The sequence below is a fragment of the Haliotis cracherodii genome, unplaced genomic scaffold (assembly GCF_022045235.1).
Source record: "Haliotis cracherodii isolate W230 unplaced genomic scaffold, xgHalCrac1.p SCAF_12, whole genome shotgun sequence".
Lineage (NCBI taxonomy): Eukaryota > Metazoa > Mollusca > Gastropoda > Lepetellida > Haliotidae > Haliotis > Haliotis cracherodii.
The window spans coordinates 20,988,723-20,998,893 of NW_027266267.1; the positions used below are offsets into that span (position 1 = coordinate 20,988,723).

At 41.5% G+C, this 10,171-nt stretch overlaps 1 protein-coding gene across 1 annotated transcript; it reads right to left on the bottom strand.

The window, feature by feature from the left end:
• Positions 1-512: 512 nt before the first annotated feature.
• Positions 513-9,664, bottom strand: LOC139458246 (sulfite oxidase-like). The gene is made up of 3 exons (XM_071239614.1): positions 9,429-9,664; positions 2,087-3,276; positions 513-1,674 (listed from the first exon to the last, which is right to left on the bottom strand). The coding sequence occupies exons 1-3, from the start codon at positions 9,622-9,624 to the stop codon at positions 1,348-1,350; spliced, it is 1,713 nt and encodes a 570-aa protein (XP_071095715.1). The 5' UTR covers positions 9,625-9,664; the 3' UTR covers positions 513-1,347.
• Between the last annotated feature and the right edge of the window lie 507 nt (positions 9,665-10,171).

Sequence of the window (10,171 nt, forward strand, 5' to 3'; positions counted from 1 at the left end):
TTAGAAATAGGGGGGTCTTTAGAATATAAAAATCGGGGGACAAATCGACATCAGGTCATTTGTAGTATAACCAGTACCACGACCAGTGTGACAATGTGCTGACTTGGCACATAGTTTACCGTATTCTACATAAAAAGCGTCCAGCGTGATCTCAAAATTAGAAATAGGGGGGTCTTTAGAATATAAAAATCGGGGGGACAAATCGACATCAGGTCATTTGTAGTATAACCAGTACCACGACCAGTGTGACAATGTGCTGACTTGGCACATAGTTTACCGTATTCTACATAAAAAGCGTCCAGCGTGATCTCAAAATTAGAAATAGGGGGGTCTTTAGAATATAAAAATCGGGGGACAAATCGACATCAGGTCATTTGTAGTATAACCAGTACCACGACCAGTGTGACAATGTGCTGACTTGGCACATAGTTTACCGTATTCTACATAATAAGCGCCCAGCGTGATCTCAAAATTAGAAATAGGGGGCTCTTTAGAATATAAAAATCGGGGGACAAATCGACATCAGGTCATTTGTAGTATAACCAGTAGCACGACCAGTGTGACAATGTGCTGACTTGACACATAGTTTACCGTATTCTACATAATAAGCACCCAGTGTGATCTCAAAATCAGAAATAGGGGGCTCTTATTAGAATATTATTTTGGTGAAAATTTGGCTTCTTACGTATCGATACATATCGCGATACCTGAGTCATAATATACTACGTAGTGTGGTGCTTAATTTGCACCATCAGGTTTTTTTGTGGGTGAACTTTTCTATGAATGACCAATGTGACTAACTAGCAAGAGGTCGCTGCTCTGAACTAGATAGTGTTTATCTGGCACGGCTAGTTGATTAAGTCCCATATTCACAAATTCATGCAATGAGCTATCAATATATTGGTGATTAATGACAACCTTAGTGTTAACACTATGAACAGAATCTTTCTTACATCACAATTGGAACAGGGATGCAACTCTGGCAGTGCCCATGATATTTGTGTACAAAGTTGGCACCTCTCATGGCAACTACAACATCCACATTGAAAAACTGGCACGGCAGACCTTAGTTGTCATGGCAACATTGTCTAAAGCAGCCTACAGGTAACACCTGCATTGTCATGGCAACCATGTCTGATACATCACAATTGACAGATTACGAATGGTGTCACAAACACCTTCGGTGTCTTCTCACCCAAACATGTTTTTTGACAATTTTATCCGCATCTAACTCCATTATGACCTGTCTGCAGGGTCTGATGTCGTGAACTCTCCTGGATGCAACTTATGACGATGCCGATCGTTTGTCGTCGACCTGAGTCATGGACGTCTCGGACGCTTGCTTTTTTAGGACTGTTCCTCCGGTGGGACCGACACTGAGACTCGATGCCAGGCGTTGTTCAGAACACCGCGAAGATTCCACACTCCGTCCACGTTGTCGGGCTGGACGTTATACGACACATCCACGGCCTTACACACAAGGTCGACCTTGCCCTTGTGATCCTTGGGGAGCGGGATGGTGGCCTCCCACAGAGTCCACGCCCATGACTTGTACGCTGGTTGGTTGTTGGACTGTAGCTCCGCCTCCTGCCAAGTCTGCCCCCCATCGGCCGAGACATCGACACGCACCACGCCGCGACCTCCACCGCTCCATGCATACCCCTTCAACGTCACCTGCAGGAAGAGAGAGTTTGTGAGAGAATCAGTGAATGTTGCTCAACACATATGGCTTATCTAGGCTCTGCAACAATCTTTTTCCAGCACATTATCCAATTATAAGGCTTTATGCTTGACTAATTGTACTTGTTCTTTGTCATAATATATCTTGATCCCTATTGTAGCAATATTACTACTATATTTTCATGTGGATTATCATGTGACATTGCACACTTTTTTCCAAAAGAATACAGTTTAAAAAAAATAATAATCATGGTTTTGAGGCACCTCCCACATCATCATAAAGTCCGCCATACGCTTTAACCACTAGGCTACCTGACCGCCTCTTAAGAGGCGACTAGTGGGATCGGGAGGTCAGGCTTGCTGACCGCCCCATTCTTAATTTTAACACACGCTTTAAAGCACTCACCTCCTCCGCCCCTTCTTCAAGCTCAGTGCCCTCTGGAGGATCACAAATAGCGGATGTGATCGGCAGCTGCTGTATTGCCACAGATTTGTCAAAGTCAACGTTGTGCCAGTCGATGGAGGAGTTGAAGCCCTTGTAGTCCTTCCTCTGCCAGTGGCACAGACTCTCCTCATCCGACATCACGATCCTCGTCAACCACTTCACCTGCCTCGCCCCGACCACGCCCGGGATAATCACCCTCACAGGGTAGCCGTGGTCCAGAGGGATATCCTTGCCGTTCATCTCATACGCGATGATGATGTCGTCCTTCAACGACCGAGCAAGGTCGATTGGAATTGAGGCTCCATACGGTGCCCCCTCGGGCCCCTTGTCCATGCCCTCGAACTGTACATGCTGACATTCGACCTTCTCAAGGTCAATGCCGGAATGTTTCAGAAGGTCATTCAAGGTCACGCCAGTCCAGGTCGCGTTGCTGATGGCGGCATTGTTCCAGTTCAGACCTTTCACTTGTTTAATCTTCGTCATCTCGCTGCGTCGGTTTCCGGCACATTGGACCACAGAGGTCACCGACTTGGCCTTGAACTTGGACTTCAGGTCACTCAGGTTGAGTTTCACTGACGACTTATCCACAGCCATTTCAAGTTTGTATTTGTTCGCGTCAACCTTTGGTACTGGGAGGTGGTTACGGACGAAGAATAGTTCATTTGGGGTGATGTAATTATCGACCAAGATGGTAGTCGGTGGTTCACCGTTAAAAGGCCGGGATGAACTTGGAATGAGAACAGGGCTCCGTTTGGGGTCGTTAGCATAGGGGTCGTTTGTTTTACCTTTTGACTTATCTTCAACCAGAACAATGTTCCCTATTCTGTGTTTTTCTAAAATGTGTAGAATTTCGGGATTTTTGTGAACGCCATACAGATCCCAGAATGGCTCGATGGACTTCCCTGCTCCCATCATGATCTTGCTCCCTCCGGGATGCTGAGCCACATACTCGGTGATGTCATACACTCCATTCTTGAAGGTCACCCAAATCCCATTCTGACGCGAGTTGTGCAGCGATACTTGGTTCTCCGTAAACAAGGGCAAATCACTCCGCATTGACCCAGGGCCACCCTGAATGGCAGGAGCGTGGACTGTAGTTGCCGCGGAAACAACATTCTGGCTGCTTTTGTACTTCAAGTATAGGCCCGCACCTGAAGTAATACAAGCAATATTTTAAAGCTCAAGGTAAAACTACCATATTCGACGTGATAAGCGCCCCGCTCTAATAAGTGCCCACGGCGATATTTGCTAATGTATTGGCTAGTGAACAATCCTAATTAGCACCCCTTCGGATTGATCAATGTACACAAGACATATTTATTTGTGTACAATATGCACTCGTGTGTTATATGCACCCTTAATTATGGGCAATTAATCTTTCAGCTCTGTTTTCTCTCAATAAAAATTATATACTAAAGAGCCCCCAATTTCTAATTTTGAGAGCGCCCTGGGCGTTTACGTCAAATACGGTATATGCCTCGTCCCTTTTTTAATTATGGAATTTTGAAGTTTTGGTTTGTTGTTTGACGCCGCACTCAGCAATATTCCAGCTATATGACAGCGGCCTGTAAATAATCAAGTCTGGACCCGAAAATCAAGTGATTGATATCATGAGCATCAATCCATGCAATTGGGATCGATGACATGCTTCAACCAAGTCAGCAAGCCTGACCACCCGATCCCGTTAGTCAATGTACACAATAAGGACTTCAACTTTTGTATTGTTTGAGACACAATAAGATATTCAACCAGTGTTCTCGTTTACCAGTAATTACAAGTTTTTTACAGGTTAAATTAGGCTTGGACCGGTAATTCTTGTGACTGCCAGTCCCTGTGGACTAGCAAGTACCTGGTATCTTGGAAATCTTTGTTGCTGAACAAAACATAATCGTTAGTCAAAAATAGAATACTTTTTTAACTAACTTTAGTGCAAGGAAATAATATTTCGCTTTGTTTCAAGGTTAAATATCGATTTGTAGTGACTTTGACTTGAACATGTTGAATCAAAGTGGAATATTCAGGAATAAAGGGTGGCACAGGTGGCCAAGTCGTCTGAGGCGCCGCGATTCTCTGAGCAGAAACCAATGATTGCGGGTTCGATTCCTGTTTTGCCCTGATTATGTTTCTAGGTTTGTCAGCACCATACCCGTGCTCGTGGGTTTCACTGAAGTGGTAAACGTCTGAGACCTGCATCACTTCGGGCTTTCCTCCCACATTAAGCTGACACACCGTGATATTATTGGAATACTGTTAAAAGCAGCGTGAAAAACAACTCACTCCCTCACACTCAGAAATAAAGAGAAAATTGTGAATACACTTTGTGTGAGCATGGTGTATGAGTAGATCTAAATAAGTTCAGAAATGACGCCACTAAATTTGTCAGCCATGAAAGTACACTGCACTGAAACTGATGTTGAAAGAATTAAAATCTGGTAATTTTTATTTGTTCAAAGTTGGGACTGACAAAAATTGGGCGGGGCTGGTAATTATTAGAGTTGCCAGTCCACAAGGACTAGCAGTTTCAAAAGCCAGCGGGAAGGAACACTGTTCAACTTCTATAGTGCTTTCATACATCGTGTCTCAGGACTACGTCTGATGAAGAGACAAGAAACCTCATCGCTGTTAAAGTACGGAGTTGAAATCCATCTTGTCTTACTGTAATCGGAATGTTGTGTCTATGAGGTCATGGAGGTCAGTCATGACACCTGTCTACCCCACAGTCACATGACCCTCTCAGCCATGGCAACTTAATGTCTCTAGCGAGACACTTGTTTCATATAGTCTTTGATAGGCAGTTAGCAGTTGGTGGAACATAAGTATATGACATTATTTATGGATAGCAACTTCTTTTATTCTTTGAACCATGTTTCAGAGCTACTTTTTTCTCCTTCCTCACGTGAATGCTTAGTAATTGCATAGAGTACTATATATATATAAATCATGATATGTTTACACAACACAAGGTGGGATCAAAGTACAAAGATAACAAAATAATGACAATTCACAATGACATAGGACTAGTGTACAACGATTGTGTCTTATGCTTATTTCTGGGTTCATGGATCCTCGACCCTAGATTTCACAAATGTGGATAATAATAATAATAATAATAATAATAATAATAATAATAATAATAATAATAAATAAAATAATAATAATAATAATAATAATAATAAATAAATAATAATAATAATAATAATAATAATTATATAATAGGCGCTTATTATTCCCTTCAGTTAATATATTCCGCTAAATACAAAAATAGTGTCACAGTAATGTAGGTCACCTCAAACTTTCAAACGTCAACATCTTAATAAAAGCTTTAAAAAAGTTGCTGTCAGCAATGCTATTCAAATGTTTGCTGCATAAATACTACAAGTATCAATAAATATGAAACAATTAATCACTGGATTGTCTGGTGCAGACTCGATTATTTACAGACCGCCGTCATATAGCTGGAATATTGCTGAGTGCGGTGTTAAACAACAAACCAACCAACCAAATATGAAACAAGTGACCATATTTCACCATGTTTCTAAACCTGTAAGAATGAATGCACTGTTGTAGAACATTGTTGACGTGTGATGATGTACCTAACTCTTAAACTTAAAGCCTTATTTTATTTACCTTCTAAGGATGCATAATTTTTCCAATACCCCATTTTGTGAGAATTTAAGATTGGTTTGGTTTGTTGTTTAATGCCACACTCAGCATAATTCCCTCGTACCAGATAAATGTAAGAAAAAAATTGGGTTGTGTATGTTTTGAGACGCCCCCCAGGTTTATGATAGGGTATAGGTGAAGTGTAAACAAAGACCATGTTGTACTACATGTAAACATTGCCGGCCGATGTACCGTAAGTAAACAAGACAAGACTGTCAGGCCAAACCCACCCTACAACATAGCCTGAATATCATAATGGTCTCCCAAACAATCTCCAGTCCACTTTGTAGGTATTAATATATTTCTTACAGATTTATGCTGATATTTTATCTTTGGTAGGTTAAATAAAAATTGTGATTTGATTGGTTGGCTTTTATGGGGGAAAAGGCCATTTAATTTACAGTGCAGGATGTTAAATATCTGTACAGTAACCATGGTAACTGATGGATGTTTTTACTTCTGTTAGAGAAAGTTTTGTTCTCAATATGTGTACAGAAGACAAAGACAATATATTCACATGGCATTTAATTATTCCAAAGATACTAGTTTATAGAGTGAGGGGGAGTGTTAGTAGACATATATCACACAACCTCACTCACTCACTCACTCTTGAGTAAACCACTATAACCGGTCTTCAGCAACCCGTGCTTGTCATAGGAGGCGACTATCGGGATCAGATGTTTGTTTGTTTGCTGTTTAACGCCACACTCAGCAATGTTCCAGATGTATGACCGAGGTCTTTAAACAATCAAGTCTGGACCAGACAATCCAGTTATTGAAACTATGAGTATCGATCCATGCAATTGGAATCTGATGACACCAAGCCTGACCATCCGATCCCGAACCCGTGAAGGTCCGGGGTAGAATAGGTCTTCAGCAACCCATGCTTGCCTTCAAGGCGGCTATGATTGTCGTAAGAGGCAACGAATGGGATCGGGTGGTCTCGCTCACTGACTTGGTTGATGCATATCATCAATCCCAATTTTGGGGATCAATGCTCATGGTTTCAATCACTGGATTGTCTGGCCCAGACTTGATTATTTAAAGACTGCCGTCATATAGTTGGGATATTGCTGAGTGCAGTGTTAAACAACAAACAAACACACAAACATCCGATACCAAATGAATGAGTGAGTGAGTTGGGTTTAACGCCGCTTTTAACAGTATTCCACTAATATCACTGCGTGTCCGGTTAATGTGGGAGGAAAGCCCGAAGTGATGCAGGTCTCAGGCATTTACCACTTCAGTGAAACCCACGAGCACGGGTATGGTGCTGACAAACCTAGAAACATAATCAGGGCGAACCGGGATTCGAACCACAACCATAGGTTTCTGGCGTGCCCAAGGGACGCAACTCTGCGCAGCAAATCGCGGCGCCTTAGACGACTGGGTCACCCGTGCCCCGGTTAACTCAAGAACAGGATAGTCTACAATATGCAAAATGATATACATGAAAGCTGTATCTAATTGACCTAACTCTGAAGAGCAGAGACCTGACAGTAATATTGTAAACAAAAGTCTATTGTGTGCTTACATGCCCCTGGCTGTCCCCAATCAACAAGCAGCTGATTGATCCCAACTGCTCTGACACTTCTCTCGTAATTAATGAAGTGTCACTTATCGAGATAGGTTTGGCTATCTATCTATCTCAAAGGTAACTATTATGTATTGTTTAAGCAAACCAATCATTTATAAGGATGGTGACTAAAGGCTCTCTGTTTTACTGCCTACACACTTGCAGAGTTCTTTCTAGGAATTGTCTGACATGGGCCCTTTATGTGAATATTTCAAATATTCCAGAGGTACGCCCATACAGCACGATGTTAAAATGCCCCATTGTATTTGAAAATGTGAGCCTTTTTTCAAATTTAGGGGCTAAAAAGCACAAGGCCCTGTGAAGGTATAAATATCACTGCACTTGCATTATTTCTGCCTATTCGTAGTCAGGGATCTCAGTTGGAAGTGACAACTCGGTAGATTGCGCTGTAATAATGGGGGCGGTCAGGTAGCCTAGCGGTTAAAGCGTACGCTCGTCACGCCGAAGAGCCGGGTGCGATTCCCGACATGGGTACAATGTGTGAAGCCCATTTCTGGTGTCCCCCGGCGTGATATTGCTGGAACATTGCTAAAAGCGGCATAAAACCATACTCGCTCAGTGTAATAATGAGTTTGATGGGATGGAGGCGTGCAGGACTTGATGAGCTGTTGTTATATACCATGAGGTGAGGTGAAACGGAGTTTAACGTCACGTCCAAGGTTATTGCACTTATATAGCGATGTTCATGCATGTGTGTGTGTGGCTGCTTGTACTAGTCCGGACTGATGCCGATTTAAAGTGCTAGCTCACTGAGATACCATGCCGCAGTTTAACATGAATACCCCACTCAGACACAGTATAACTGTCAGCATAAACCACGAAATTACATTACACCAAAATAACATTCTAATAAGAGCCCCCTATTTCTAATTTTGAGAGCGCCCTGGACGCTTATTATGTAGAATACAGTAAACTATGTGCCAAGTCAGCACATTGTCACAGTGGGCATGGAACTGGTTATACTACAAATGACTGAAATCTGCCCAGACATTACAAACCCGATGACGATTTGTCCCGCGATTTTTATATTCTAAAGAGACCCCTATTTCTAATTTTGAGATCACACTGGGCAGTTACTAAGCGGATGTTGATTTCATCACACGATTTTCATTGCACTATCCATAGACTCATTTGTCCAGCCAAAGTATATATAAGTCCATCCTAGTTCGTCAAAGTGGGAAACTGGACTGTTTAGTCAGTTAACAACCTGGCCTCAGGAAGACGATGGAGTGTGAGAGTTAACCTCTTTCATCTCTGGACCAAGGCTTAGCTTAAGTCACATGACGAGGACTAAGTAACATGATTGTATTAACAAAAGTCATAATAAAGCTGCAGTAGCAGGCAGTACCGTATTCAAAGTAATAAGCCCCAAGGGCACTCTCAAAATTAGAAATAGGGGGTTCTTATCAGAATATAATTTTGGTGAGACAAAAACAGAGTTGAAAAATTGTAAATTTCGTAGTTTATGCTGACAGCCTGAAATGATACAAAAGAAAAGCATGTGCGTATATTACATGACAGATATATTTTCTCGCATTTAATTGCCCATAATTAAAGGTGCATATAACACACGAGTGCGTATTATACACAAATAAATAAGTCTTGTGTACATTGATCAAACGGAAGGGGTGCTAATTGGGATTGGTCACCAGCCAATATATTAGCAAATATTAATACGCACTCGTGTGTTATATCACCCTTAATTATGGGCAATTAAACTTTTGAAAAATATATCTGTCATAAGTAAACATTTCAGGCTGTTAGCATAAACCATGAAATTTACGATCTTTCAACTCAAAATAATATTCTAATAAGCGCCCCCTATTTCTAATTTTGAGAGCGCCCTGGGCGCTTATTACGTTATTACAGTATACCAAACAAATATCATAATATTAATCTTGGACAACATTTAATTATAGGTGGCATTTGACATTTGATTAATGACTCGGAATAGATATAATATGATATATATAAATGACTCGAAGAAACGCGACAAACGCAACGCCACATCACTACATATCTTTCAAAGATTGTTCAACGTACCGATGGCAGCGGCAGATCCAAGGGCCAGCCATTTCAGTCTGTTTGCGGATGTATTTTGACTGTTCGCCGAACTCGCGTGTCGTTCCCCGCCACGGTCTCGACTCTGAGGCACTCTATGGACCATCGCTGATGTAACACGGCCATTGTAAGCCAATAAAATGTGCCCTCCTCGTAACCGTACCTGATTAAACGCCATTGTTGCGAACAGTTGTTTTGATCGACCCTCGGGGGCGCGTACATTTATACTCTCGTAGTGACCCGTGACCTCTGACGCCGGCACGACCTTCACCTTGGTGAGTAACTCGAGGGTGACTATCTTGTTTGAAGCGCTGTAAACTGGATAGCATTGCACCCAAGCTGCATTGGCGATAATTATATTTAGTCGTGTGATAAGGTTGTATGTATTTGTATGTATTTATCTGGGTGTTTACACTTTGAGGTAAACTGAAAAAAGGGAAGTTCAAAAACAAATATTTGTATATGATTTCTAGTATTTTCTACTTTTCAAACACAATATTCAGATATGTATTGTTTGTATTCAATGATATGGACTTAAATTGATCGTATTATTTGAAAAAAAATTAATCACATATGACTCATATTATATATATCTACTAAGACAGAGAGTTTAAAATAAATGCAGAGAATGTGGTGGTTTATGTCAATTTTTTAATGAAGTTTACTTATTTTAAATCTGAACTTTTATGTGCTATCTCCACTGGCATCTAATCTGCGACAGATTG

Coding starts and splice junctions, on each gene's coding strand:
- LOC139458246 (XM_071239614.1), bottom strand. CDS start 9,624: ATGGCGTTTAATCAGGTACGGTTACGAGGAGGGCACATTTTATTGGCT. Junction 3,277..9,428: donor TGGATCTGCCGCTGCCATCG/GTACGTTGAACA, acceptor GTATTACTTCAG/GTGCGGGCCTATACTTGAAG. Junction 1,675..2,086: donor TTGAAGAAGGGGCGGAGGAG/GTGAGTGCTTTA, acceptor CTCTTCCTGCAG/GTGACGTTGAAGGGGTATGC.